The sequence below is a fragment of the Phalacrocorax aristotelis genome, chromosome Z, assembly GCF_949628215.1.
Source record: "Phalacrocorax aristotelis chromosome Z, bGulAri2.1, whole genome shotgun sequence".
NCBI lineage: Eukaryota > Metazoa > Chordata > Aves > Suliformes > Phalacrocoracidae > Phalacrocorax > Phalacrocorax aristotelis.
In genome coordinates, this window is record NC_134311.1 from 68,235,432 (window position 1) to 68,262,533 (window position 27,102).

A 27,102-nucleotide genomic window follows, 5' to 3' on the forward strand; every position below is an offset into this window, starting at 1 on the left:
TCACTTCCAGGGATGGTCACTCAGCCACTTCCCTGGGCAGCCTATTCCAACCCCTGACAAACCTTTTGGGGAAGAAATTTTTACTCATCTCCAATCTAAACCGCCTCTGGCACAACATGAGACCATTTCCCTTTGTCCTATTGCTTCCTTTTTGGGACACTGACACTCACCCCAGTACAGCCTCCTTTCAGGTAGCTGTAGAGAGCGATAAGGTCTTCCCTCAGCCTCCTCTTCTCCAGGCTAAACAGCCCCAGTTCCCTCAACCTCCCCTCATAAGACTTGTTCTCCAGGCCCTTCACCAACTTCATTACCCTTCTCTGGACACACTCCAGCACCTCCATGACTCTCCTGAACTGACAGGCCCAAAGCTGAACACAGTATTCAAGATGTGGCCTCACCAGCGCCCAGGACAATGGGACAGTCACTTCCTTACCCCTGGTGGCCACACTATTCCTGATACAAGCCAGGATGCTGTTGGCCGCCTTGGCCACCTGAGCACACTGCTGCCTCATACTGGCTGGCAACCAACACCCCCAGGGCCTTCTCCACCAGGCAGCTCTCCAGCCACTCTTCCCCAAGCCTGTAGCGCTGCATGGGATTGTTGTGACCCAAGTGCGGGACCCAACACTGAGCCTTGTTGAACCCTGTACAGCTGACCTCGGCCCATCGATCCAGCCTGTCCAGATTCCTCTGCAGAGCCTTCCTACCCTCACCGGATCAACGCTCCCACCCAACTTTGTGTCCACTGCAAACTGACTGAGGGTGCACTTGATCACCTCGTACAGATCACTGATAAAGATATTAAAGAGAACTGGCCCCAGTACTGAGCCCTGGGGAACACGGCTTGTGACCGGCTGCCAACTGGATTTAACCCTATTCACCACAACTCTTTGGGCCTGGCCTGGCTTTTTTACCCAGCGAAGGGTACACCTGTCTAAGCTGTGAGCAGCCAGTTTCTCCAGGAGGATGCTGGGGCAAATAGCATCCAAGGGCTTTACCAAAGTCCGGGTAGACAACATGCACAGCCTTTCCCTCATCCAGTAAGCAGGTCACTTTGTCACAGGAGGAGATGAGGTTAGTCCATCAGAAGCAGGACCTGCCTTTCCTAAATCCGTGCTGACTGGGCCTAATCACCTAGTTGTGCTCTACGTGGCACATGATGGCAGTGAAGATGATCTGCTCCACAGCCTTCCCTGGCACCATGGTCAGGCTGACAGGCCTGTTAGTTCTCTGGGTCCTCCTGATCTGTCTTGTAGATGGGCGTCAACATTTGCTACCCTCAGTGCTACTGGCATCTCCCTGGTTAGCCCGGTCTGCTGATAAGTGATGGAGAGTGGCTTGGTGATCATTTCTGCCAGCTCCCTCAGTACCCTTGGGTGGATCCCATCCAGCCCCAGAGACCTGTGTGTGTCTAGTGGTGTAGCAGGTCACTAACCATTTCCCCTTGGATTATGGGGGCTCCATTCTGCTCCCCATCCCTGTCTTCCAGCTCAGGGGGCTGGGTGGGTACCCCGAGAACAACTGGTCTTACTGGTAAAGACTGAGGCAAAGAAGGCATTTAAGTACCTCAGCCTTTTCGTCATCCTTTGTTGCTGTATTTACCCCCACATCTAATAAAGACTGAAGATTTTCCTTAGCCCTCCTTTTGTTGCTAATGTATTTATAGAAACATCTTTTATTGTCTCATGTGGCAGATTAGGTTCTAGTTGGGATTTGGCTTTTCTAATTTGCTCCCTGCGTAACCTCATGACATATTTGTAGTCATCCTGAGTTACCTGCCCCTTCGTCCAAAGGTCATAAACTCATGTTTCCTGAATTCCGGCCAAAGCTCTCTGTTCAGCCAGGCCAGTGGTCTTCCCTGCCTGCTCATCTTTTGGCCCAAGGGGATGGCCTGCTCTTGTGCCTTTAAGATTTCCTTCTTGAAGAATGTCCAGCCTTCCTGGACTCCTTTGCCCTTCAGGGCTGCCTCCCAGGTGACTCTGTCAACCAGGCCCCTAAACAGGCCAAAGTCTGTCCTGTGGAAGTCCAAGGTAACAGTTCTTGTAACACCCCTCCTTCTCTGAGATTCGAAAACACTATCATTTTGTGATCACTGTTCTCAAGAGAACCGCCAACCATCACGCCCCCCACAAGTCCTTCTCAGTTCACAACATAACAGGTCCAGCAGGGTGCCTTCCCTTTTGGCTCCCTCACCTGCTGTGTCAGGTAGTTACCTTCCACACATACAGGAACCTCCTGGACTGTTCCCTCTCTGCTGTGTTGTATTTCCAGCAGATGTCCAGTAAGTTGAAGTCCCCCAAGGGCTAAGAATTGTAAGACTTCTCCTAGCTGCTTACAGAGTATTTCATATGCCTCTTCATCCTAGTTGGATGGTCTATAACAGACTCCCACCACGATATCTGCCTTATTGGCCCTTTCCCTTGATTCTTACCCCTAAACACTTAATGCTATCATCACCATCATCAAGCTCTAGACAGTCAAAACACTCCCTAACATACAGGGCTACCCCACCACCTCTCCTTCCTTGCCTATCCCTTCTGAAAAGTTTATAGCCTTCCATTGCAGCACTTTGGTTGTATGAGTCATCTCACCTCGTTCCTGTGATGAGAACTGTACCATTTTTCTCCTGGCTGCAAAATGGCTTCCAGCTCCTGTTTGTTGCCCGTGGTCATGCATTGGTGTAGATACACTTCAGCGGGGGTATTGATATCACCATCTTTCTGGGGGAGAGAAACTGTAATTCCTATGTGACCTTTCTCAGGTGCTTCTGTGGTTTCTAATGCATCCATATGCCTTGCGTCTTTTCTGTTGCATGGCTCCCCATCCCCTACCTCCACTGAGACAGCAGGCCAAAGGACCTCACTAGCACACCATCCCTCAAATACCAGCGTGCCATCCCCAAGCTCATCTCCACCAAGCCTGGCTTTACCCCTTTTCCCCTTCAAATTTAGTTTACAGTTATTTCAATAAGCGCTGCTCATGAGCCCTGCTCTTTCAAGGTAGAAACGGGCTTGGTCTAAAGTGGTTTGAGGAGCAAGAGCCAGTTTGAGGGAATAGCCGCTTTAAGGAAATCAAAGCCATTTCTTCAAGGTGATGAAACACTGTCTGCTCACCCTACTTCTTGTATTTCATCCAAATTCCTATGTTTGATAGGAAGCATTGGTCTTTTACAGCTCTGTCACCTACTACCACTCACTCCCTCATCTCTGAATACTGATGACAATATAAATTCTCCCATGTGGAACCTCAGCGGTGTGCCCTGTTGCCCCTGGTTTGCCGCCACAGCGTTACGTGTGGCCCGGCTCTCCCCGCTGAGGGAGAGGTCCCCGCCAGGTCTCCCCGGTCAGCCCTCTCCAAACGCATGGTCCTTCCCCACAGCGCGCCGCGCCGGCAGGCGCAGAGGCGGGGGAGCAGCGCGAAGGCATACGCTGAGCTCGGCGAGGTAACTCGACCAGCTGTAGAGGGAGCCATTGCCCTGCGCTGATCGACCCCTGCGCTGATCGACCCCTCCCGCCGATCACACGGCCCCGCCGCCCGCCGGGCGGAGGCAGCCGGCCGGGCGGGGCTGCCCTCGCGCCTGCGCGTTGCGCTGGCCGTCCGCTGCCTGCTGCCGTGGTCCCGCGGTGAGCGCGGCCTGGGCGGCGGCGGGGTCTGGGCTCCTGGGTGATGAGGAGGGCCGCTGGCGCCCTGCCTCTGCCGGCTGTGGTGAGCAGCGGTTTGGACAGGCACCGTCCGCCTTTGTCTGTGTCCCGAGGGCTGGAGCTGGCCTGAGGAGCCGTCTCCGCCCCGAGGGACCGTCTCTCTCTGCCGTGCGGCGTGCAGAAGCGGCGGGGGGGGGGGGGGGATCCTTGCGGGTGGTGCGCGGGGGAGGGAGGGTGGTCCGTTCCCGCCCTCGCTCCCCGCGCAAGGGGACGCGGCTCGCCCGCGCTCCGCTTCGGCTGGGGCGCTGTGCCGCCCCCCGAGGAACTCCCCCTGGGAGTGAGGCGGTGGGCGCACGGCGGCCCCCCGCCGCGGCCCGCGGAGGGGCGCCCCCGCCTGCCCTGCGGGGCCTGCGATGGGATCTGAGGCGCAGCCCGGCCGCTGTGCCCGCGGAGCCCCGCTGGGGCTTCGCGTCAGTTTCCGAGCCCTGCCGCTTAGCGGCTGCAAGCGTGGTTTTCTCGCTTTCTGCGTTCTTAGTCGAGCTTTTAGCAAGGTACTTGGTCTTGCGGCTCCTTCCTCCCGGCTCGTTCTGGAACAGGCATGTGATTTGCACGGCTGAACTGGAAATAGCCCGTGAGCTACGTGAGTGAAAGTAGCTGGTTTAGTGTGGGAGTACAGGTAAGCATCAGTTCTGTTCCGGTTCAGCAGGAAGCTGGTATCAGGAAGAGTTTGTGTCTAGATTCCCATCCTCTGTTCCCACCCCCAAATAATTAAAACTTCTTGTCTGTTTTGCCTTTCTTCAGATTCTCTACAGATACGTGAAAAAGCCACTGTTTGCTTTTCTTTATAATGGTTACCTAGATGTTTAATAAGAATGGAGATTAAGCTAGATGTTCTCATCTCTACATGTATCAAGCAAAGAAAACCATGGCCTCGCATCTCATGGATTGGACAGGTAAGTGTAACGAACTTTTATTTAAATAAAATTGTGCAAAGAGTAGGTGTTTTAATGATATAAAGCTTTGCATTTCTGTTTACGGGTGGGGGGGAGAGGGTAAAAGAAGCCTCAGAAAGTTATTTGAATGTTATTTGAATTTCAATAACTTAAGAGTTATTGAAATAAATGGCTTGGTTTTCTCTTATTGACTTGAGGCTGGAGGCTAAAAATTTCTCAGCTAAACAATGGGGAGTCTTTTTTTTCATTAACCTCCCCTCCCCCCGCCTGCCCCCAAGACCTGTACCTTATATGAGATTGTTGTTTTGCTGGTTCTAGTTTTTTGTAACCTTTAAAGTAAAGGTGTAAAGTCCATTCTTGGAAACTGAACAAAAATTTTTTTCCCATTCCATTCTGCATGTTTTGAAGACATGCTTTCTTAAGCTTTTTTGATAAAATGAGGCTAATTTTTTTTTCTTCTAATATATGATTTGAGTTTAAGTACATAACCATTTAAGGCCAGTTCCTTCTTCTGTTGAAATCACTGGCAAAAATCTCACTAAATTAAATGCTACCAGATGAGATAACTTGTGACTTATTTGTTGTGTTGTTAGTTGTTGACAGGTAGTTCAGTTGTGGTACTTCGAAGAACTTTTTAATAATGATCGTAAAATCAGTTTGATAGTGAACCAAATTCATCATTAGTGTAGACTGATGTTAGATATGATGTTGTACTGTAAAGTAACTACGCCAATGAATGATGTTGATGTTGTAATTACAGCTGTAACATTATTTATTTTTATTTCAGTTATTTTTCCCTAACATTTTTTTATCTTTGCACTATTTGGCAGGCTTACATAGAAAAGAATGTATTAAAAAATGAAATGCTCTTTTTTATCTCAACAGGAAAAAGAGGCTGTTTTTCTTCTAGATGATAAACATATACATGAAATTAACCTGGCATCAGGGAAGACAAAGAAGAAAATCCCTCGGCTGCAGTCGTTGTTGAAGAATGTAGTTGTTTTAACAACATCAAGAGATGGTTAAGTATAGTATCTTATATATCATAAGCTAAAAATATATAAACTAAATATCTAAGGGATCTGCCAGTTCACTGTCAGCTTTAGAACTGTGCCTAAGATGGAAGGGAGGTTATTCTAAGAACTTCACAATAATACCTCTCAAAACATCTCTCCCTTGATGAGCACAGGTGCTTGGTTGGCAGGAGTACTTACAACAGGAGAACTGTTTCTTTGGAATAAAGATCAGGACTGCTTGAAAATTGTGCCAGCAATCGAAGAGTCTAGGAAAGTAGTTGCAGCAGCACAAGGTAGGTTTTTTGAATTAATCTTTTGAAAAATGGAATAGACTGGAACTGTTTTTCCTTTTGTTAAGTGATATTGTGCGAGAGCTTTATTCTCACATTAGTTTGGATTTATATAATTTGCTAGCTAAGCTTTGACAAATATCCATTTTGTCACTTGAATGGTACAGGGTTTTGCGTTTAGTAACCTCCTGTAAGTAATTCACTTTTAAATACAGTAAATATTTTTAAATGGTTAGTTTTTAACTGTAGGACAACATTCCTTACTAGATTATCAGTGCCTTAGAGCAGATGTACATCTGCTCTGTAAACCCTATACACATAATCTGAAGTTTATTCTGTAGGTAGGTTTTCATGATAAATGGTAACTGAAGAGAACAGTATAAAGGCACGTATTTGCAAACGTAAGTATCGAGTATTGTCATGTATTGAATAATCTCACTGATACCAGGTTGTAAAGTGAAGTATTGTACGAACAATTCTGTCATTTCAGGGAGTATTGGTAGTGTATTTAGGAGCTGAAGATAATATGTAGTAGAGCAGTTAAGCATTTGTTACAGTTCTCATGAAAGATTGATTTCAGGAAGGACAGTCTTGGGAAACAACTCTAGTGGTTGAGTCTTGTGGGAAAGATAATTCATAAAATGCATAAAAATGGGCATCCCATCTGACATTGCTGCTGCCCAAGGTCTACTATCAGTGATGAAGCTGGAAATGAAAGATATTTAAGGTGACAGCTTGGATTTCTTGTGATAGAGAAGAAAAGGAATTTCTTCCCTCTTCTCATTTTAAATCTAAATCTAACAGAGGAGCAGAAGCTACTCTGGCACATTGCTGTGTTGTTTTTTTTTTTGTTTCTTCCCCAGAGTGTTTAATGAGATTGCACTTGTATGTATCTGGAGATGGCAGAAAGGCACTATTAACTACTCCTACAGCATGTGTCTTTTTGTGGGAGAGCACAGAACAAGAAAATACATGCTCTTATGAAAATTCATCTGGGCATTGGACGCAGATTTTGCCTGATGAATCAGTCATGGTGCCTTCTACTGAAGAAAAAGAAATTGGCGTGCATGCTGCTTTCATACAAAATGAGGTAAAAAATAAGCCCTAAAGCAATCATTTAATCTCTTAGGTAAATTAGCACCAGTGAAGCTATAGTGAATTTTGAGAGCGATGTCTTCCTCTTTTCGTGTTGTGTATAGGCTTAATAGTTAGGTTTGTATTAGATGTAATGACAACATAAGAACAGCCATACTGGATTAGATCAAAGTTTATCTTGCCCAGTAATATTCTTGCCAGCCTTTAAACTTCTGAATGACAAAGTCATGTTATTTTATCTGAATTGTAAGAGCTATTGATCTAAATATATAAATCACTAAAGAGAAAATTGTATGAAACCAGCTTCTTAGGTTTGTTCTGGTTTTGTTTGGTTGTGGTTTTTTTCCCTCCCCACAGATACTGGGTGATTGCTGTTTGTGCTCTTTTGTGTTTTACTCTGGCGAATGTTTGGTGCTCACATTTTTGATTCTTCGATGGCATGAAAATACCTTTAAATATGTTAGGTAAGTAACATCAGCTTAAGAGGAGGATTTTTATTATGGCATGCATTTGAGATGGGATTTGGAGCTGCAGTTGAACACGTTTACATTGGTGCCCAGTTAGCCTATGGTTACAAGCACCTACTTATGTTTGCATATGTATGTTCATAGCATGTCACATTATATATACAGATATGGACAATATATGCATATATGTGATCCATATATAGACATATATTGTCATTTTCAAGTATTTAAATGTGGTGAATATAACGGCATTTATGTATGTATATATACACATGCCTACACACGTGTGTGTGTGTGAGGCAGCTTTTTGCATCATGCTAGTAGAGTTTCCTTCTCTTCTTTTTCTTATATTACTAGTGTGTACTGTGCAGCCATGGATGCCCTGAATACCTCTTTCTCTTCTTTATTATGCATATTTGTATATTTTACTTGTTTTCTGTTCCCCTCTTTGCCTCTTATGCCTAGACTATGTAAGAGTGTGCGTGTTCATTTCTTTGTCTGGGCTGGGACCATGTACTGAAATAGTTACACTGATACAATCACTTAAAATGCAATTGAATAATAATCCTGAGTATGTGTAGTCTGTTCCTCTTCCTAAGTGAGGTTTACATATATATGAGTTGAAATGGATATGTTCTCTGCAGGTGTAACTTGAGTAACTTGCTAAAATTTTGCCCTACACTTGTGTTACAACCGCTTTTGTTAAATGATGCCCTTTTGATATAACTTAGTAATGATGTCCTCCTTGCCCTATAAGCAGCACCAGTCTGCTCAGTTTGTCAGTAGCATGGTAATACCTTTCTGGTAATAGAAAAGATGAAATAGAGGATAACGTTTTCTGTGTGGAAGTACATAAATATATATATATACACACCATAGTACTTACAGCCTGAAATTTTAACAACGTGTGTCAGCCATGTTACTTGTAATTTCTTTACACCATCACTCAGTTTAATTGCTTACTATACTTTAATTCTTTTTTTCATGTTAATGCTTTATTTTTTGTCTGTTAGTTGGCATGCTTCCAAATAGAATCTGTCTTGTGTTTGCTATCATGTTTTTAATCTTTTTAGGATCATAGAATGCTTTGGGTTGGAAGGGAGCTTTAAAGATTGTCTAGTCCAACCCCGCTGCCATGGGCAGGAACAATCTCCACTAGATCATGTTGCTGGAAGCCCAATCCAATCTGACTTTAAACACTTCTAGTGATGGGGCATCCACAACTTTTTTGTTAAGAGCAGCGTGCTCTGAACAGCAGCAGAAGTCTGAGTATTCTTGTGTTGGATGATGTTACACTATCTGAGGAAGCTGTTCTTGGCTAGAATTCAAGTGCCTTAATTGTATGGCATGCATCCATATTTATTTGCATGTTCTATACATATAGTCCAAATTCCTGTCCCATAAAAATAATTCTCAGTGCTCAGAAACTGTTTTTAAACTCATGTAAATACAAAATATTTTTCATTTGTAAGGTTTTTGAAGAAAAATAGATCTTTTTTAAATTGTTCATGCTTTATGTGGTTTTTCATTGTTTTTTACTATATATGAATGTTACCATTCAGCATAACTGAGTAACCTCTTGGTTTTATCTTTTATATTCAGTTCTTTGCCATACCAGATCCACTGGGTACAGCAGACTTGTTCTCTTGTTAACTTGGTTCCTCATAGTGTGTCTGTGAAGTCAAGAGGAGCTTTGCTGTGTGCGTTTGCAAGGGATGGACTTCTGCTTGCAGTAGCTGTTAATCAAACTGATCCAAAGGTACGAATGATGGACAGTACATCATTTAAGCTATTAGTTCAGTTTGAATGATGTGGTAACAAGGACTTAATAACAAATTTTTAGGAGTGATTTTTCAGCATTCTTACTGATGTTTCTTTATAGGTTTATTATCTTACTGATAATAATACTTATTGATGTGATTATATTCATATTGATATCCATAGCTAAAAAATTCTGCCACAAATAGTAATTTTTGAATGCCGTTGCTCAGTTAAGAAATCAGTGTAAACTCTGTCATTTCTGATCTCCAACAAATACAACAATCAATTAATTTCAGTTACTGCATTGTATCTGCAAAGATTCTGGATGATTCTCAGTCAGGCCTCAGACTAACATGTATTGGAGGTTATGTTCCCACTTCATAATGTTGTTCCTTCTGACAACTCAGAGGCCAGATCTGAATGTAGTTTTTAGTGCTAATGATGACAGGGAATATGGACCAGCGTCTTTAGTGTGCCTGGATGGGATGATGTAGTCCTTGAAAGCTCCAGTTGTTATTATCAGCAAGACTGGAGAAGAGTGATCTTACATTCTTTTGAGGGTCTTACAAAAAGATATGTTAAAAAGAATATTGAATTATATATTGAGTATATAATAATCCTTAATTGTTCTTCAAATGTAGAAATAGGTATAGAAATTACTAAATACTCTAAACAGTGATAAATACTGAAGTGCAATGTCACTTTGATGTATAATAATGTTTCTAGTATGTTGCTAATGTACTGTACCTTGCTAATAGAAATTGGTTTTTTACAATAATGACATTTTGATAAAAATATTTATCTCTTCTTTACATGTACCTTTTTTCTAGGCAACTCAGATTTTGTTTTTAAACACATTGAATTTTGTAACTGTTCTGAGTAGCCTTAAAGGTTGTAGTACCAAGAACAGCACAGTCTCATCCAAGTTTATCAGGTCAGTAATTGATATTTCTGCTGCTGTTGTGGATTTTTTAGTTTTATGTTGTGATGGGTTTTTTGCTGGTTTGGGGTTTTTTGCTTTATTTGGGATTTTTTTTTAACCTAACCTTTTGATACAGAAATTTGACGTAGAAAAATATTTTTTCCTGCCCACTTTAGATCTTACTGGGTTGGTGATATGAGTTGGACTCCTGATAACCTTTTCTTGGCTTGCATGTTAAAACGTGGATCTTTGATTTTATTGACGTGTATGGGTGAATTGCTGACCTTGATTACTTCTGGCTGCTCTGTAGAATTTGGACCAGCAGAGTTTATTCCATTTCATCCTCTAATAACATACAGGTAAAAAGGTTTGAAAATGTTCATAAATTCTTGTCATATGATCCTATCTTACTAACATATTTTTTACAATTTTACATAAACTTTATCTTTCATATTCACTCTTTTGCTTTTCATGTGTCCTCTCAATATATCTTTCTCATTCATAGTTCTCTTCTATTTCTTATAATGGGTTTGTCATGATGAAAACTGGCATTGTGACAATGTAAATATACATTATGATGTGGTTTTTTAAAAGTGCTTGAATTTAGTAGTTAATAAAAATGGGATATTTTTATGATGTAAGAAGCAAACTTACAGAAGTACTAAAAATGCAGATTTATTTTAATACAACGGTATTTTTCTGCTCACTGTTTAACTTCACCTGTAGAACTTCATATTATGTTTCCATATCAGATCTTGTAAAAAAGACTGGTTAGCTTTTTGAGTAGTTTTTTTGGGGGTAATCCAGATCTAAATTTTGTGATTATCCTGCTAGGTGCATGGGAGAATAGAAGGATGTCTGATAACACATGTTAGCATAAATTGAAAGTTATTAAAAGTAACTGAGTAACTAGAGAAAACAAAATAGAATCTAAAAATCAATATTTTCTTAAAAATCCTATTAATTCTAAGTGACTAAAGCTGGATAGTGTGTAAATGTAGTATCTCATGAAAACATTCAAAGCATTATAATATCTTCCTACACTGGTTGAAAAATAAGATACTAAAATCTATTAAAATATCTTAGTTACAGTTATTTATTGAATGTATGCAGCTACTTTGGTTTCAAATAATCTGATTTCTGGACTATTAAGAAATGAAAAAAAAACCCCAACAGTAATTTTACATGTTATTTCAAAGTATTATGGGGCTAATATTAGAACACATGCACAACACAGCTTTCTGGAAGTTTGTAAGGGGTGATTTCTTTATGGGAAAAGACCTTTTAAGACCTCTTTTGTAAGAGAAGACGTGTGTTGATACAAAATGCTTCTGTTGAATGTCTGAACTGATTCTGAAATACTAAGATTCTGATATTGAGGGATTTTTTTTGTTTTTCGTATATGGCTTTATTAGAATCTACTTTTTCTCTTTCTTTAAATTTAAAAAGTTGCCACTGCAGCAAAATACTGGCATCTTGCCGGCATAAATAGTGTTATCCAGAGTGCTCATCCCGTAAAAATTTAGACACTTCCTGAGTGGACCTATTGGGACAGTAGTGTGAGTGATATTAAATGTTTGTAAGTTATTTCTTCTCTATTCTGACATGATTATTACCTATGATAGTTGCATATTTTTGATGTATCTTTATTTTAGACAGCAGCAATCTTTTTGTCAAGACTCTAGTCAGTCCCTTGGTTCTTCAGCTTCTGAAAGGGACCTTATGAGACAGAGATTTTCTGTTGCTTCACATCCAAGATTACCCTACCTCATTGTCTCTGATGGATACATGATAACAGTGCTTAGATTTCCTAACAGCCTGTCGCCATCAGGATTTATAAAATCCCTTTTGCTTGATTCAACCCAACGGCTTGAAAATATCCGTCGGAATTTACTAATCTCCAAGGTACAGTTATGAATTATTTTGCAGGCCTTAAGTAAAAAACTTCATGTGTATAAAAATGCATACTTTTTAAACTTAAGTACCTCAGTTTAGTTAATTGTGATATTTGTATAAATACCTTTTGAATTCTAAAGTTGTTTTGAGAATAGTGTTGATCTGGAAAACAAATGAATACACAGTTTTCTCTGAAATCTTATTCCTTTGATGTCTGGGTGACATTTCAGTAAAATGTCTTAAAGGAGACAGTCTTAAGTGTCACTGTTATTCTTTCTAAATTGTAAAAGATATCAGCATTTCTATATCTGTAGAATTGGTTCAGAGCGTTGACAGGTATTAGGCCACTCTGACCAACTCATCCTTCCAGAGCAATGCAGAAAGGATTCTGTGAAACCTCTCTCTCTTAGGCTGCTGCTGTTTTAGAGCAGTCAGCAACAGTCCCGGTGGTGCTGTGTGCATGTGCCCCCTAGGTCCTCAACTGAGGTTGTAATTTAGAGCTCACTTAAAGCATTTTTGTTTGTTTTTCTGTCGCTTCTAAATTGAGCTAAGTCTGGGAGAAGGGAAACCTTTGAAGGAAGAGGTCCTGCAACTGTTGCCAATCACATAAGATATTAAGTGAGAATTTTGGCATTTGCTGATGGTATACAGCTTATCTTCCAATTCAGTTTGTATTTTGGATTTTTGGAGAAGTGAGTATTCATGCATAAGCTGGGAGAGTGGTCAAAGATTTGAGGATTTAAAGATGTATGTTGTTAGTAAGAATGCAAGAAAGTCCTACATACTGGCAAACTTGTAGGATCATTTGAGGGATCAAGAAGACAGATTCTTTCAGCATGAAGGAAAGTTGTCTGGTGCTGAGAAGATTCTGCTTTCCTGAAGCATGGTCAAATGGTAGTTTGTTTCTGTACAACATATGCCTGCTGACCTGTTCTCACTCTCTGTCTGGACTTTTACACTGAGGCTTTTTACAGAACAGACTAATTCCATTGTCTTGTTTAGAAAGTGTCTGGTTTGATCTTCCTAGAGACAGATAATATGTTTTGTGTTATTGTTATTTCTTTTAGCCTAAAGGGAGACCTCTGTGTTTACAATCACTGTTCTCTTTAAAAGCTAGTCTTTTAAAACACACTCAAAAACAAAGTTCCATCTTTTCCACCATTCCAAAATTCCTGGAAGAGGACACAACAGAAATGAGTGAGAAAACCATGGATTTACTGGTACTTATAGCAATTTTTTCCACATATAATTATGCAAATGAATTCTTTTTAAGGTATCTAAATGTAAAGAATTTTTGTTTTTCAAATAATATAGGTGTATTTTCTCTTACTAGGTATATTTAAAGTAAATAGTGGTTAAATTGTCATTTTCTGTATAGGTGAGAGGAATGTGGTTATTTTTCTCAACTGATAATTTTTATTTTCAAACATCTTATTGCTTTCTGTAGTGCATTAAGTTTTTTGAAAAATACATACTAATATACTTAAGTTTACTGTAGTTTAGTATTTTAGCTTCACTTTGTAATAAAACATAACATCACACTACTAAATATCCTGGGGTTGGGGCTGTAAAGTTTATTAATAAGAACTACAATATTATCCTTAGTAACAAGATACTTGTTCTCAGTTTTAGAGTATTCTTCCATTAGTACCAAAATTTATACATGTCTTTTGGAAGAATGGCTCTGTGATCAAAGTTACTGTGCAGCCTTTCCCAACTCTGTTTCATGCTTTTGGTTTTTGATTTGTTCTTTGAAGTTTTTGAGCTTTTGTTGAATGGCTTTTGTATCTTATAGGTATCTGGCAAAAACTCTTCCTCAAAATAATAAAGGGCAGGGTTTCACTTTCTTGTATAAAAAAGTACTGCTGTGTTTACAGTGTAATTTTCTTCTTTGTTGTAGGGTAATTTAATTTCTGTCTGCACAACTATTCCAAATAGCCACATTTAGTTTAAGATCTAGATGAAACTGCTGTGAATTAAACTTATCGGCCACTAAGCAAGTTAATTAAGCATAAGGATTTCATTTATGAGACTGACTAAATGGCAATTCCTTGCAGACTGTGCTCTCTCTTAACAGACTTGAATTAAACTGTTGATTTTTTATTTTTGTCTCATTTAGGATTATGAAGAAGAATCAGATGATGAAAAGCAGTTTTGCAATAGCCCTTCCAGCTTCTCTAGCCAAAGAATCAATTCATTTGTTGGTAAAGCTGATCAAGGCCACTTAGAATTTGCGTCTATGTTTGATACTATCCATGCAAAAGACAATTGTGAAGAGAAAAATAAATTATCAGTGGAACTATATTCCATTCAGAAAAACCTTCTTGCTGCATGGCAGATAGGGATTTCAAAAAATATGGAAGAGAAAGATACGTTGCTGAATTACACAGTGAACTGCATTATCCATTTTTTCAACTTTCTTCAGTTTGTGAAACATTCTTGGCTAAATGAGGATGCGTCTTTAAACAAGTCTGTGAAGAATACTCATTGGGTGCATTGTATCCTAAAGTATTTTCAGCAGTGTTTAAATGTCTTGCACTGGCATTCAAGAGCCAGACTGACTGGGCACGTGGCAAAGCTGACATTACAAACTTTAAAACTGATGCTTATAGAGCAACAGGATCAGTTGTTCTCAAAAAATCTTTTGGCATGCTTCTGTCTTTTGAAAATGGTTTCGCATGCTCTAAGTAGTGTGTGCATAGTAGAGTATGAGGATTTTTTTACACCTCCTCATGGCAGTAGTGTTGTGGAACTTGACTCCCTCACTGTGCCTATTTTCCTAGTTCTTGATGAGAGTAAAACTCAGCAATTCAGCTCACTGAAATCTCTGCTTAGAGAGCCTCCTCAAGCATTAAACTATGATGCAAAAACAGAAAAAAGGTATGAATGACCTTTGCATGGGGGAACAAAGATACACAGGACAAACGGGTGGTTGGGCCCAGTCAGCACAGGTTTATGAAGGGCAGGTCCTGCTTGACTAACCTCATCGCTCCTAAGACAAAGTGACCTGCTTACTGGATGAGGGAAAGGCTGTGCATGTTGTCTACCCGGACTTTGGTAAAGCCCTTGGATGCTATTTCCCCCAGCATCCTCCTGGAGAAACTGGTTGCTCACAGCTTAGACAGGTGTACCCTTCGCTGGGTAAAAAAGCCAGGCCAGGCCCAAAGAGTTGTGGTGAATAGGGTTAAATCCAGTTGGCAGCCGGTCACAAGCCGTGTTCCCCAGGGCTCAGTACTGGGGCCAGTTCTCTTTAATATCTTTATCAGTGATCTACGAGGTGATCAAGTGCACCCTCAGTCAGTTTGCAGTGGACACAAAGTTGGGTGGGAGCGTTGATCTGGTGAGGGTAGGAAGGCTCTGCAGAGGAATCTGGACAGGCTGGATCGATGGGCCGAGGTCAGCTGTACAGGGTTCAACAAGGCTCAGTGTTGGGTCCCGCACTTGGGTCACAACAATCCCATGCAGCGCTACAGGCTTGGGGAAGAGTGGCTGGAGAGCTGCCTGGTGGAGAAGGCCCTGGGGGTGTTGGTTGCCAGCCAGTATGAGGCAGCAGTGTGCTCAGGTGGCCAAGGCGGCCAACAGCATCCTGGCTTATATCAGGAATAGTGTGGCCGCCAGGGGTAAGGAAGTGACTGTCCCATTGTCCTGGGCACTGGTGAGGCCACATCTTGAATACTGTGTTCAGCTTTGGGCCTGTCAGTTCAGGAGAGTCATGGAGGTGCTGGAGTGTGTCCAGAGAAGGGTAATGAAGTTGGTGAAGGGCCTGGAGAACAAGTCTTATGAGGGGAGGTTGAGGGAACTGGGGCTGTTTAGCCTGGAGAAGAGGAGGCTGAGGGAAGACCTTATCGCTCTCTACAGCTACCTGAAAGGAGGCTGTACTGGGGTGAGTGTCAGTGTCCCAAAAAGGAAGCAATAGGACAAAGGGAAATGGTCTCATGTTGTGCCAGAGGCGGTTTAGATTGGAGATGAGTAAAAATTTCTTCCCCAAAAGGTTTGTCAGGGGTTGGAATAGGCTGCCCAGGGAAGTGGCTGAGTGACCATCCCTGGAAGTGATTAAAAGATGTGTAGATGTGGTGCTTTGGGACATTGTTTAGTGGTGGACTTGGCACTGCTGGGTTAATGGTTGGACTCAATAATCTTATAGGTCCTTTCCACCCTAAATGATTCTGTGATTCTGTATTTTGGAAGAACAAAAACCTTTTTCAGTTGTAACAGTAATTACAACTTCCTTTTGTTTCTTTTCAGTGTCATACTCTAAGGACATACATGATAATCTGTTAAAGTGTGCAGATTAGGGCTCATACCTATAGTTAAATATAGTTCGGTTGTGGTGACTTAACTAATTACTGCCAGTCAGTTCAGATAGAATTGGCGGCGTAACAGCTCACACTAGGTCTGGTAGTGCAGCATCAGTCTAGGTTATTGCAGCTGATGTTTTTAGTGCTTTTTGCTCATTCCAGTCCTTCCCACGCAGAAGTTCCAAGCTCTATGGAGTCAAGAGACTGGTCGTATGCAATATATTTACAAGGTCAATTTAGTCAACAAAGTTTGCCCTTGATTATGGATATGGTGTGTTATTGGAGCAAAAAGAAAATACCCAGTGTGTGGAAACTTATTACAGAGCTATTTCTTCTTTGAAGATATACAGATAAACATGAAAGAAGTTTAAACTGAAGTTAATCCAGCTAAGGGGAAAGTTTATTATCATCACTGGATTATTTCTCTACTGCAGAACTCAAATCAGTCAGTGTGTCAGTCATACAAGCAAATTGTTCCTTCCCAGAGATTTAGAAGCTAAGAAGCATTGTAACTCGCAATTTTAATTTTACTACAGTAAAATGCATTTCTTCAGTAAACTTAAAATATAATACAATGTCCGTTGCAAATTTGATAGGCAAATTTCAGTTGTCTCTGAGAAAATAATCCATGTTTTTGATTAATTATGGTCCAGGTACTGATCACTGTGCATATGACTGACTCTATGTATTAATAATGCAAACAGTAGTGCTGGAGAAGAAGGTGCAGGTGTGTTGCAGTTCTGTCTAAGCAAAAAGCTTCAAAAAGAAGTCCTGGCAATGTATTTTTGTTTGTATCAGCAAGCTTATTACATATCTGAGCTGGTACCTGTAATAGTACCGTGCTGGGTAGCAGGGACTTGCCAGCCCTAGAAACATGCTCTGCAGTCTTCTGTTTCCCTGTCGTTGCTGTTATGTGTTATGATTTAATTGTATTTTTAATCAGTCTTGTTTACAAAGACATTGATAACTGTTCTAAGGTTTATCTAGGTTATTTCATTTCCCCATTGTTTAGATAGCAAGGGATTCATTTTGGGTGTGTTTGGATGCTTGAAGTAGGTTGCTGCATTTACATAAATTCAGAAAAATCAGTGTGTGTTTGGTCAAAAAACAAAATGAAAAAAAACCCAAGGCAAAAAGTGATTAATTTTTTGTCCTTATTGAAGTTAAGAAAGTAGTTGTTACCATAAAATATATTTTGTATTATATATTGGATAACTAAGAAGATAAGAAATGGATGTGATTTAGTTAACTTTTTATGATTTTCATATTATTATACTTCTTGAGCTACAGGTTGAATGTCCTGTGGCGGCTGTTGTATGAGAAAGTGGTTTGGTATCAGATGCAGTTGAACAGAAGAGTGAACAAGAATGCAGAAGAGAAGTCTGTTATCTCATTGCTTTTGAGCCATATACAAGCGACCATCCAGTCTTCAGGAGTGACCTTAGAACAACATCTGAAGATTAATTCTGTATCTGGTTAGTACTTTGAGAAGAACTACAAATGTTAGTTGCATGATTAACTGAATAATAGGAAAATTAGGTCCAACTTAACCACAATCAATGACTGATCACCAAATTTTTAAAAAATTAATAATAGGACTTTCCTTAAAATTCTGATCAGAACTCTCTCTTAAATACTTCCTGTCCCAGGACACCTATAGACTGTATTATAATCTTTAGAGCTTGTTGAGCTAAATGAAAAGACTATATTGACTTCACTTTGTTTTGAATCATGTCCCAGAGAATCTGACCACAGGATCTGAATTCTGATCTCATTTGTACTTTGTTATATTGTCTAAAGTAGATGGGCATCACAATGTGTTTCTTACTGCATTTCTCTGAAGGAATCCTGTTTGCTCCATGTGATCACTGTGGGAGTGAGCATGTTGGGTACATGAATGTAGTCAGCCTCAACTAAGAGTCTAATTTAGTGTAACCTAATCTAACAGACTTAATTTAGCATATTTAGGCTACAACCATATACTGTTTGCAAAATAATTTCCTACACACTGCTGTCCTGTACTCTTGTCTTCCTTTCCCCTTCCACATTAATAAGCCCAGCATACCATTTGTGTCTCCCATCACAGTTCTGTTTCCTCTCTATGTTCTTGTTCTCTCTCCCTTCAGTAATACTTCTGGCTTCTCTTCCTGCATCACTCCATACAATACCCTAGCTCCTTCATGTCTCTTTCACTTATCCTAACAATACGTGCAACTTCCCACCCATTCCTTATGTTCTTTATTTACATTCAGTTTGCCAAATAGATGCGGCATGGTTTGCGGATGAGCTAGAGTAACATATATGCTGATGGGCCAGCCAATATGTGAACTGGCTAGCTGCTGCTAAGCAGGATAGAGTGGCAAATCTCTCCTTGTCTTTTCTTCTATTGTAGCGCTATTTTGTTTTTTCCTCCTTTTCCTTTACCTAGGAGCTCTGCTGTTTTACAGTTACCTGTCTGCCAAGTACTTAGGAGTTGACTCATGGATTAAAAATTAGAATGGGAGTAGAGGTGCAGAGGTGACATTTAGAGACATGAAATGTGTAACAGTCCATAGACCTGTTGTTTGAAAGTGCTTTTACAAGGAAAAAGAATATACATATCCAACTTGCTAAATAATTCTACAACTACTTTTTACAATGAAAAACATCTTCCGTATCATAGGAAATAGGAAAACAGATAAGAGAAAATGCTTTTCCCCATCAGTAAATTATTGTTTCTAACTATAGTTACATTTATAACCTTGTGTAAGCTGAAAAAAATAACCTAGTTACTAAAAACCTTGTAGGGGTGATTATAACTGAACTGATTTTGTCATTTAATTAACGATTCAGCAATTAAAAAAACAAGGTGGGGAGGGGTATTCAAAGTCATGTTCTCTCAGATGCTGAAAACTTAGATTTAGCTCTGAGAATAGAAATTTGCTGGAGACTCCCATGTTTTGCTCTGCATTTCATAAATCTGTAATGCTGAAGTAAGTGCATGTGTGTTTGCACCTGTAAAACTAACTATGCAAAGCTTTTACTATGTTATATATGTGACTTCTGTAGGTGAGGAGAAGTTCCTTCTAGGCTCATATAGAGAATCTGTGGACATTTGGAAAAGATCTCTTTGTGAAATCAAGGCAAAAGGTAAGGGATAAAGTCATTATTGGGGGTGAAAGGGGTAAGTTGTATAATCACTTAACGTAGCTTTTGTGACTCTCTGCTCTTCAGACAAAGGGGGCAAGACAAAGGAATTTTGAAATTGAGCTGGGATTTGAACAGAGACCAGACAAAACTTAAGTCTCCTTGTTACCTAAGAAAATTCCATGTATTTCTATTTTAATATCAGAGTTATGTTGTGGTTATGAAGTAGTTAGTACAGAAGAGCTCTAAGTATATTTCTGAGCAAGAAGGAGACCATGAAAAACAGATGAACAGAAATCAGATTATCTTCCCAGGTGTCATGAGAAAAACTTGTTGCAGGTAATTATGATAAGGGATACCCATGCAGAGAGAATTCACAATACTGGAAGCTTGGTGGATATCTAAGCAATTTTGTTGTAGTTCAGTTGTCTTTGAAAGCTAGGCTCCCTTGAGCTGTCTTGTCTTTGTGTCTTAACAATTATACACTTGTCCTGGTTTTGGCTGGGATAGAGTTGATTTCATTCCTGGTAGCTGGTACAGTGCTGTGTTTTGGATTTAATATGAGAATTACGATGATAACACACTGATGTTTTAGCTGTTGCTGAGCAATGCTTACACTAAGTCAAGGACTTAGTTTCTACTGCCCTGCCAGCTAGGAGGCTGGGGCTGCACAAGAAGATGGGATGGAACAAAGCTGGGACAGCTGACCCCAACTAACCAAAGGGATATTCCACACCATATGATGTCATGCTGAACAAAACTGGAGGGGTTGGCTGGGGGGGTGCAGCTGCTGCTTGGGAGCTGGCTGGGCATTGGTCAGTGAGTGGAGAGCAATTAATTGCATTGTACATCACTTGTTTTGTATATTTATTTAATCATTATTATTATTTTCTCTTCCTTTTCTGTCCTATTAAATTGTTTTTATCTCAGCCTACAAGTTTTACCTTTTTTCTGATTCTCTCCTGAATCTCATTGTGGGGGGAGTAAGCGAACGGCTTTGTGGTGTTTAGCTGCCTGCCGGGTTAAACCATGACACGCTGTATTATTTTGAAAACTGCCAGATAGCTAGAAGTAAAACTGTTACGGATGACCATTAATTCATTAGTAATGTAGGGGCAGGAGGATCATACCTCCTAAAAATAGCTGCTCCTGAATTCTACTCCTTCTCAGAGTATATATTTATGTTGACATGTTTCTGGAGAGGTAGAAACTAGTACTTTTAAACCTGATGCATCTGTTTGTGTTTGTTGTTTCTTTTCCAAATAGACTTCTGCCTTTTTTTCTCTTCTAATACAGGAGGAAAAAGAGCACGTTTTCTTCAGAGTAGATACTATCTTGCAATATTATTTTGCCACCTGTATCAGTATAACTTGTGCGAGGCTCAGGGACTCTGTGATCATCTGGTGGGCGAGATTCTAAGGCGATCACAGCTCTCAGTGAGTCAGATGGAAAAATTTTCTGGTATGTGTATATTGCATGAAAGTTGTTGTATATTGCATGAATGTTGAACCTGTTCGAATAATCTAGTGTCTTAATTGCTGTGCCATCCCACACACTTGACAGCATGCTTTTCTCTTTATGCTGGACTAAAGTCTGTTTTCAGTGACTTCAAAGATCTTTTTCTAATGCTTGGGTGTTCTTTTAGCTGCATTAGTTGGAGTAAGTGTTTAGACAACTTTCATTGTATAATTAATAGTGAAAGCATGGCCTGTTAAATATTGTTAGATTCAAATCTGCTCAAGGAAGGACTTTAGATAAGAAAAATAAGGGGGAATTGATGTGATACTATTTCATATTGATTTAATTTTTTTTTTATGATGCAACAATATAAAATAGCGGATTTTAGATTGGTCACCAGTCCTAAATTGGCAGTGGGTATTCTTTTTTCCAGATTCTTGCAACTTTTTTCCTAATAATTAGGGTATGAAATGTAAATTTCTAAATTTAAACAGTTTTTTTTGACTCAGGACTGATATAAATTTAGATACTAGAGGTCCATCTCTAGTTGTTAAAAACCGTGTATAAAAGTCTTTAAGTATTAATATAATGTGTAATTAGTGTAAAAGATTAAGTCCTGAGAGCTTGTCAAGAAATTAATACCATAGTTTGCTTGTTTTTAAAAATGTTTTATAAGCTGTGATTAACAATTTCAGCATTCAAATTTAAAATAATTTGCCTCATAATGTTTTAATTTGATATCTATTTTTTTAGATACCAAGTATTTTCAGCATGAACTATGGATGGTAATAGATGTTCATACTGAAACTGCTATGGCTGTGATTCGATCCATGGCACGATTCATGGCGGCTTATTTCACAAATCAGCTGCTTTATATCTTCCCACCACACAATGTTGACATCCTGCATCCACTTCACATCAAACAAGGTATTTTCTCTAAAAGCAGTTTAATTTGCTGTGCTTAACTCTTTTTTTTTTTTTTTTTTTTTTTACATGTATATCAGTGCTGTCAGTTTGCTTTAACTTCATGTTATATAGTTTCAGGGCCATCAACTGTAAACACTCAGCCACTTCTGTGGGCAGCCTGTTCCAACCCCTGACAACCATTTTGGTGAAGAATTTTTTCCTATTATCCAATCTAAACCTCCCCTGGTGCAATGTGAGGCCATTTCCTCTTACCCTATCACTCTTTACTTGGGAGAAGAGACCGACACCCACTGCTCTGCAACCTCCTTTCTGGTATTTGTAGAGGGCAGTAAGGTCTTCCCTCAGCCTTCTCTTCTCCAGACTAAACAACCCCAGTTTCCTTAGCCACTCCTCATAAGACCTCATAAGATTCTCCAGACCCTTCACCAGCTTCATTGCCCTTCCCTGGACACACTCCAGCAACTCAGAGAATCACAGAATGGTAGGGGTTGGAACGGACCTCTAGAGATCATCCTGAGCAGGGGACATAGAGCAGGGGGCACAGGAATGCGTCCAGTTGGGTTGTGAATGTCTCCAGGGAAGGAAACTCCACAGCCTCCCTGGGCAGCCTGTTCCACTGCTCTGGCAACCTGACAGGAAGAAAGTTTTTTTCTCATATCCAGGTGGAACTTTGTATGTTCAAACTTGTGCCCACTGCCCTTTGTCCTCTCATTGGGCAGTATTGAAAAGAGCCTAGTCCCATTGTCCTGACACCCCCTTTAGGTATTTATAGGTATTGATGAGAGTCCCCCAATAGTCTTCTCTTCTCCAGACGTAACAAGCTGAAGCCTTTCAGCCTTTCCTCATATGGGAGATGCTCCAGTCCTCTGATCATCTTGGTAGCTCTCTGCTGGACTTGCTCAAGCGTTCCCTGTCCTTCTTAAACTGGGGAGCTCAGAACTGGACACAGTACTCCAAATGCAGTCTCACTAGGGCAATGTCTTGTAGTGAGAGGGCCAAAACTGAACACAGTATTCAAGATGCGGCCTCACCAGTGCCCAGGACAATGGGACAGTCACTTCCTTACCCCTGGCGGCCACACTATTCCTGATATAAGCCAGGATGCTGTTGGCCGCCTTGGCCACCTGAGCACACTGCTGCCTCATACTGGCTGGCAACCAACACCCCCAGGGCCTTCTCCACCAGGCAGCTCTCCAGCCACTCTTCCCCAAGCCTGTAGCGCTGCATGGGATTGTTGTGACCCAAGTGCGGGACCCAACACTGAGCCTTGTTGAACCCTGTACAGCTGACCTCGGGCCCATCGATCCAGCCTGTCCAGATTCCTCTGCAGAGCCTTCCTACCCTCACCGGATCAACGCTCCCACCCAACTTTGTGTCCACTGCAAACTGACTGAGGGTGCACTTGATCACCTCGTACAGATCACTGATAAAGATATTAAAGAGAACTGGCCCCAGTACTGAGCCCTGGGGAACACGGCTTGTGACCGGCTGCCAACTGGATTTTTCACCACAACTCTTTGGGCCTGGCCTGGCTTTTTTACCCAGCGAAGGGTACACCTGTCTAAGCTGTGAGCAGCCAGTTTCTCCAGGAGGATGCTGGGGGAAATAGCATCCAAGGGCTTTACCAAAGTCCGGGTAGACAACATGCACAGCCTTTCCCTCATCCAGTAAGCAGGTCACTTTGTCACAGGAGGAGATGAGGTTAGTCCATCAGAAGCAGGACCTGCCTTTCCTAAATCCGTGCTGACTGGGCCTAATCACCTAGTTGTGCTCTACGTGGCACATGATGGCAGTGAAGATGATCTGCTCCACAACCTTCCCTGGCACCATGGTCAGGCTGACAGGCCTGTTAGTTCTCTGGGTCCTCCTGATCTGTCTTGTAGATGGGCGTCAACATTTGCTACCCTCAGTGCTACTGGCATCTCCCTGGTTAGCCCGGTCTGCTGATAAGTGATGGAGAGTGGCTTGGTGATCATTTCTGCCAGCTCCCTCAGTACCCTTGGGTGGATCCCATCCAGCCCCAGAGACCTGTGTGTGTCTAGTGGTGTAGCAGGTCACTAACCATTTCCCCTTGGATTATGGGGGCTCCATTCTGCTCCCCATCCCTGTCTTCCAGCTCAGGGGGCTGGGTGGGTACCCCGAGAACAACTGGTCTTACTGGTAAAGACTGAGGCAAAGAAGGCATTTAAGTACCTCAGCCTTTTCGTCATCCTTTGTTGCTGTATTTACCCCCACATCTAATAAAGACTGAAGATTTTCCTTAGCCCTCCTTTTGTTGCTAATGTATTTATAGAAACATCTTTTATTGTCTCATGTGGCAGATTAGGTTCTAGTTGGGATTTGGCTTTTCTAATTTGCTCCCTGCGTAACCTCATGACATATTTGTAGTCATCCTGAGTTACCTGCCCCTTCGTCCAAAGGTCATAAACTCATGTTTCCTGAATTCCGGCCAAAGCTCTCTGTTCAGCCAGGCCAGTGGTCTTCCCTGCCTGCTCATCTTTTGGCCCAAGGGGATGGCCTGCTCTTGTGCCTTTAAGATTTCCTTCTTGAAGAATGTCCAGCCTTCCTGGACTCCTTTGCCCTTCAGGGCTGCCTCCCAATATATTGATTTCCCACCCTCCCCCCAAGGTTTTTTTTTGTTTTTCCCATGCTTTGAGTTTAGTGATCTAAATCTGATACTCAGGTAAAAGGATGCTGTATGGTCTTTTCACCTAAATTAATCAACATTAGAATTTCATGGTTCTTGCACTACTTTTACGTAAATATGTAGCTGTGACTGACTTTGATCCTCCCAAAAGTGAGACAAAAGCAGTGCTTAACGAAGAGTTGAATTAGATCTGTGGTATTTTGTGACCCAAACTGAAAATCCAGAGGGAAGTATTTTTTGCTTACTTGACAGTCGAGCTCTTGGAAACCAAAATGCATCAGACACCATATCATCAGAACAAGTGGGAATATCAAGTTGGTTTATTGTCAAACTGTAGTTTAAGTCCTGCTTATCAGCATTTTTCTGAGAAGTAGTATTTATTACAGTGGGTGGTTTATCTGTTTTCTGCAATAGATTTTGTTTAAAGATTGTCGTTGTTAGGAAATTTTTGGTTTCAGAGTTAATTTTTGAAAGTGATGTAATGTCCACAGGAATGAAGAGTTACTCAGGAGTATTTTAAGTGCTGTACTAGTAAGTTGATATTATAATGCCAGATATTTCCCTACAATATTAATGTATTTTCATTTATTAGATATTCTGCAGTATATTTGAATACATTGACTATTTTTAATGTTTTTGTACTACAACATGCACTGGTATGTATTTCTTCATGGTCTTTTGGATGTTTTAATCAGACAACTTTCCAGATAAATCCTACAAAATAAGGTCTTGCATTGATCAAAGGTCTTGCATTGATCAAAGGTCCATGTACATGGACAATCTTGGAAGAAATGCGTTGCATAAGCTGGATTAGTGTGAATATTTCCCTAAATAATGTCATAGCCTCAACAGTAAACAGAAGCTGTGAGAGAAGCAAATAACTCCTTAGAGTTAATGTTGATCAGCACCTCTCCAGGAAAACCAGGAAGTAAAACCCTGGAAAACAAATTTAAACCTCAAGAAATAAGAAGATATTAAATTTGTCTTCAGTTTGTCTTGATACACTCTCTTAAAAATATGTACTGTTTTTTCTCAAAAATGCACTGTAGCTTTCTGTCTTCTCCAATAAGCAGCACAGTGAGCACAAACAAGATGGGTATACTAGGAAAACTCAGAATTTCCATTTATCTCAGCTGTACCCTCTGGAGTATCCTAAGCATATGTAGCATACTTGCAAATGTTCCATCAGTGTGATTAAATCTTTGAAGTAAGAATAACTGACAAGTTCTGCACGTGCTCATATATCCCACATTATTAAGCAGAAGAATAGCCTGCTCTGACCTCACTATTATACGATAGCATGAGCTGCATCTGCCTGCTGTAGGTAAACCCCAAAGTGTGCCTCTAATAAGGTAAAGAGTAATTCTACATTGAGAGGAATCCAAAAGCAATGTGAACATATGATTTCTAGATTATTCATCTGATAGCATGCATATTAAAATTTAAAATGTGTTTTTGGTGTCATAGATTTATCTCCTCGTATTATTCAGCTGCAACACTCTTTGGTTACCAGAGCTGTCAGGGACCAGAACCTTTCATCTGTGTGGACGGCTGAATATGCTCTTGATTTGTTCTTTATTGGTGGACTCATTCCAGAGTCTGTGTGGTTAACACACAGACTTGGGGACTGGAAACTGTCTGCTTCAATTGGTATGGCCTACCAGCTGTATTGTCAGAACTCTAATGAATTCTCAAGGTAAATTTGAGCTTGGAATTAGTATACTGTATTTGGTTAATGTTATTTGCATGAAGTTTTTTGTTACAAGACATATTCTTTGCCTCAAAAATTGATATTCCCCAACTCCTAGTAAGTGTAAGACCTAATGTGTTAAGATGATTTATTTTGTCTTAGATATTTGTTTAACGGAGTTTCACTAGCTTATGTATTTGGTTTACTTTCTTATTAACGAACAGTGTCTTTTTATACTTTCAGACTGAAAACCACAGAGTGTCACCTGCCGTTAAGCTTGTCACCAATGCAGACTTTTCAGGAAAAGTTACAGTCTTTGTTAGGACAGCCGGTAACTTCTGAAACATCAGGAGGTATTAAATACAAGCAGTTTACAGGTACATAAGACTATAAATAATTGTGTTTATTTTTCATGGAATTTCACTGCATATTCTGTGTTATATGCTGTCTTAAAAAGAAACAATTACCTCATCTTCTCCAATGTGTGCATTACTGTTATAATGTATTCAAACACTTTAATTTTATAGGGGTTTGGGTTTGGGCGTTGATCATTCTAAAAATGCACTGCATTATCAATCTTGTCTTCTTTGTGCATATCAGCCAAAACCTTATTTGACTATATTTGATATTAACTTCAGTTTGGAGGAAAACTGAAGCTTTGTTAGAACAAACAGAAAAAACTCTGAAGCAAATGGGAATGTATTAACATTATGGGAAGTATCATCACACTTAAAATAGTTACAAGATGGTGTTCAATTTTGCCTTTCCTTTCTGTTAAAGGGGGAAGGGGTGCATAGGTGACAGCTCCATGACTGCATGTCCAACAGCTAGCCAAGCTGTAAATGTATTCCCAGTAAGCACATACGCAACACCTCTATACTGCTGACCACACAGATCAACACCTACATATGTGCT

General features: G+C 40.6%; 1 protein-coding gene across 2 annotated transcripts in view; it reads left to right on the plus strand.

The window, feature by feature from the left end:
• Nucleotides 1-3,615: 3,615 nt before the first annotated feature.
• The window catches only part of CPLANE1 (ciliogenesis and planar polarity effector complex subunit 1), a 62,273-nt gene continuing 38,786 nt past the window's right edge, over nt 3,616-27,102 (plus strand). For both annotated transcript variants that reach the window (XM_075079998.1, XM_075080000.1), the window contains exons 1-18: nt 3,616-3,705; nt 4,443-4,594; nt 5,480-5,615; nt 5,784-5,903; nt 6,764-6,990; nt 7,353-7,459; nt 9,065-9,221; nt 10,054-10,157; nt 10,322-10,504; nt 11,801-12,050; nt 13,109-13,261; nt 14,161-14,921; nt 17,630-17,814; nt 19,388-19,468; nt 20,762-20,926; nt 21,677-21,850; nt 25,965-26,193; nt 26,431-26,564. In XM_075079998.1, the coding sequence (XP_074936099.1) occupies nt 4,514-4,594; nt 5,480-5,615; nt 5,784-5,903; nt 6,764-6,990; nt 7,353-7,459; nt 9,065-9,221; nt 10,054-10,157; nt 10,322-10,504; nt 11,801-12,050; nt 13,109-13,261; nt 14,161-14,921; nt 17,630-17,814; nt 19,388-19,468; nt 20,762-20,926; nt 21,677-21,850; nt 25,965-26,193; nt 26,431-26,564 (3,247 nt within the window). In that variant the 5' untranslated portion in view covers nt 3,616-3,705; nt 4,443-4,513. The remainder of the gene's footprint in view (nt 3,706-4,442; nt 4,595-5,479; nt 5,616-5,783; nt 5,904-6,763; nt 6,991-7,352; nt 7,460-9,064; nt 9,222-10,053; nt 10,158-10,321; nt 10,505-11,800; nt 12,051-13,108; nt 13,262-14,160; nt 14,922-17,629; nt 17,815-19,387; nt 19,469-20,761; nt 20,927-21,676; nt 21,851-25,964; nt 26,194-26,430; nt 26,565-27,102) is intronic.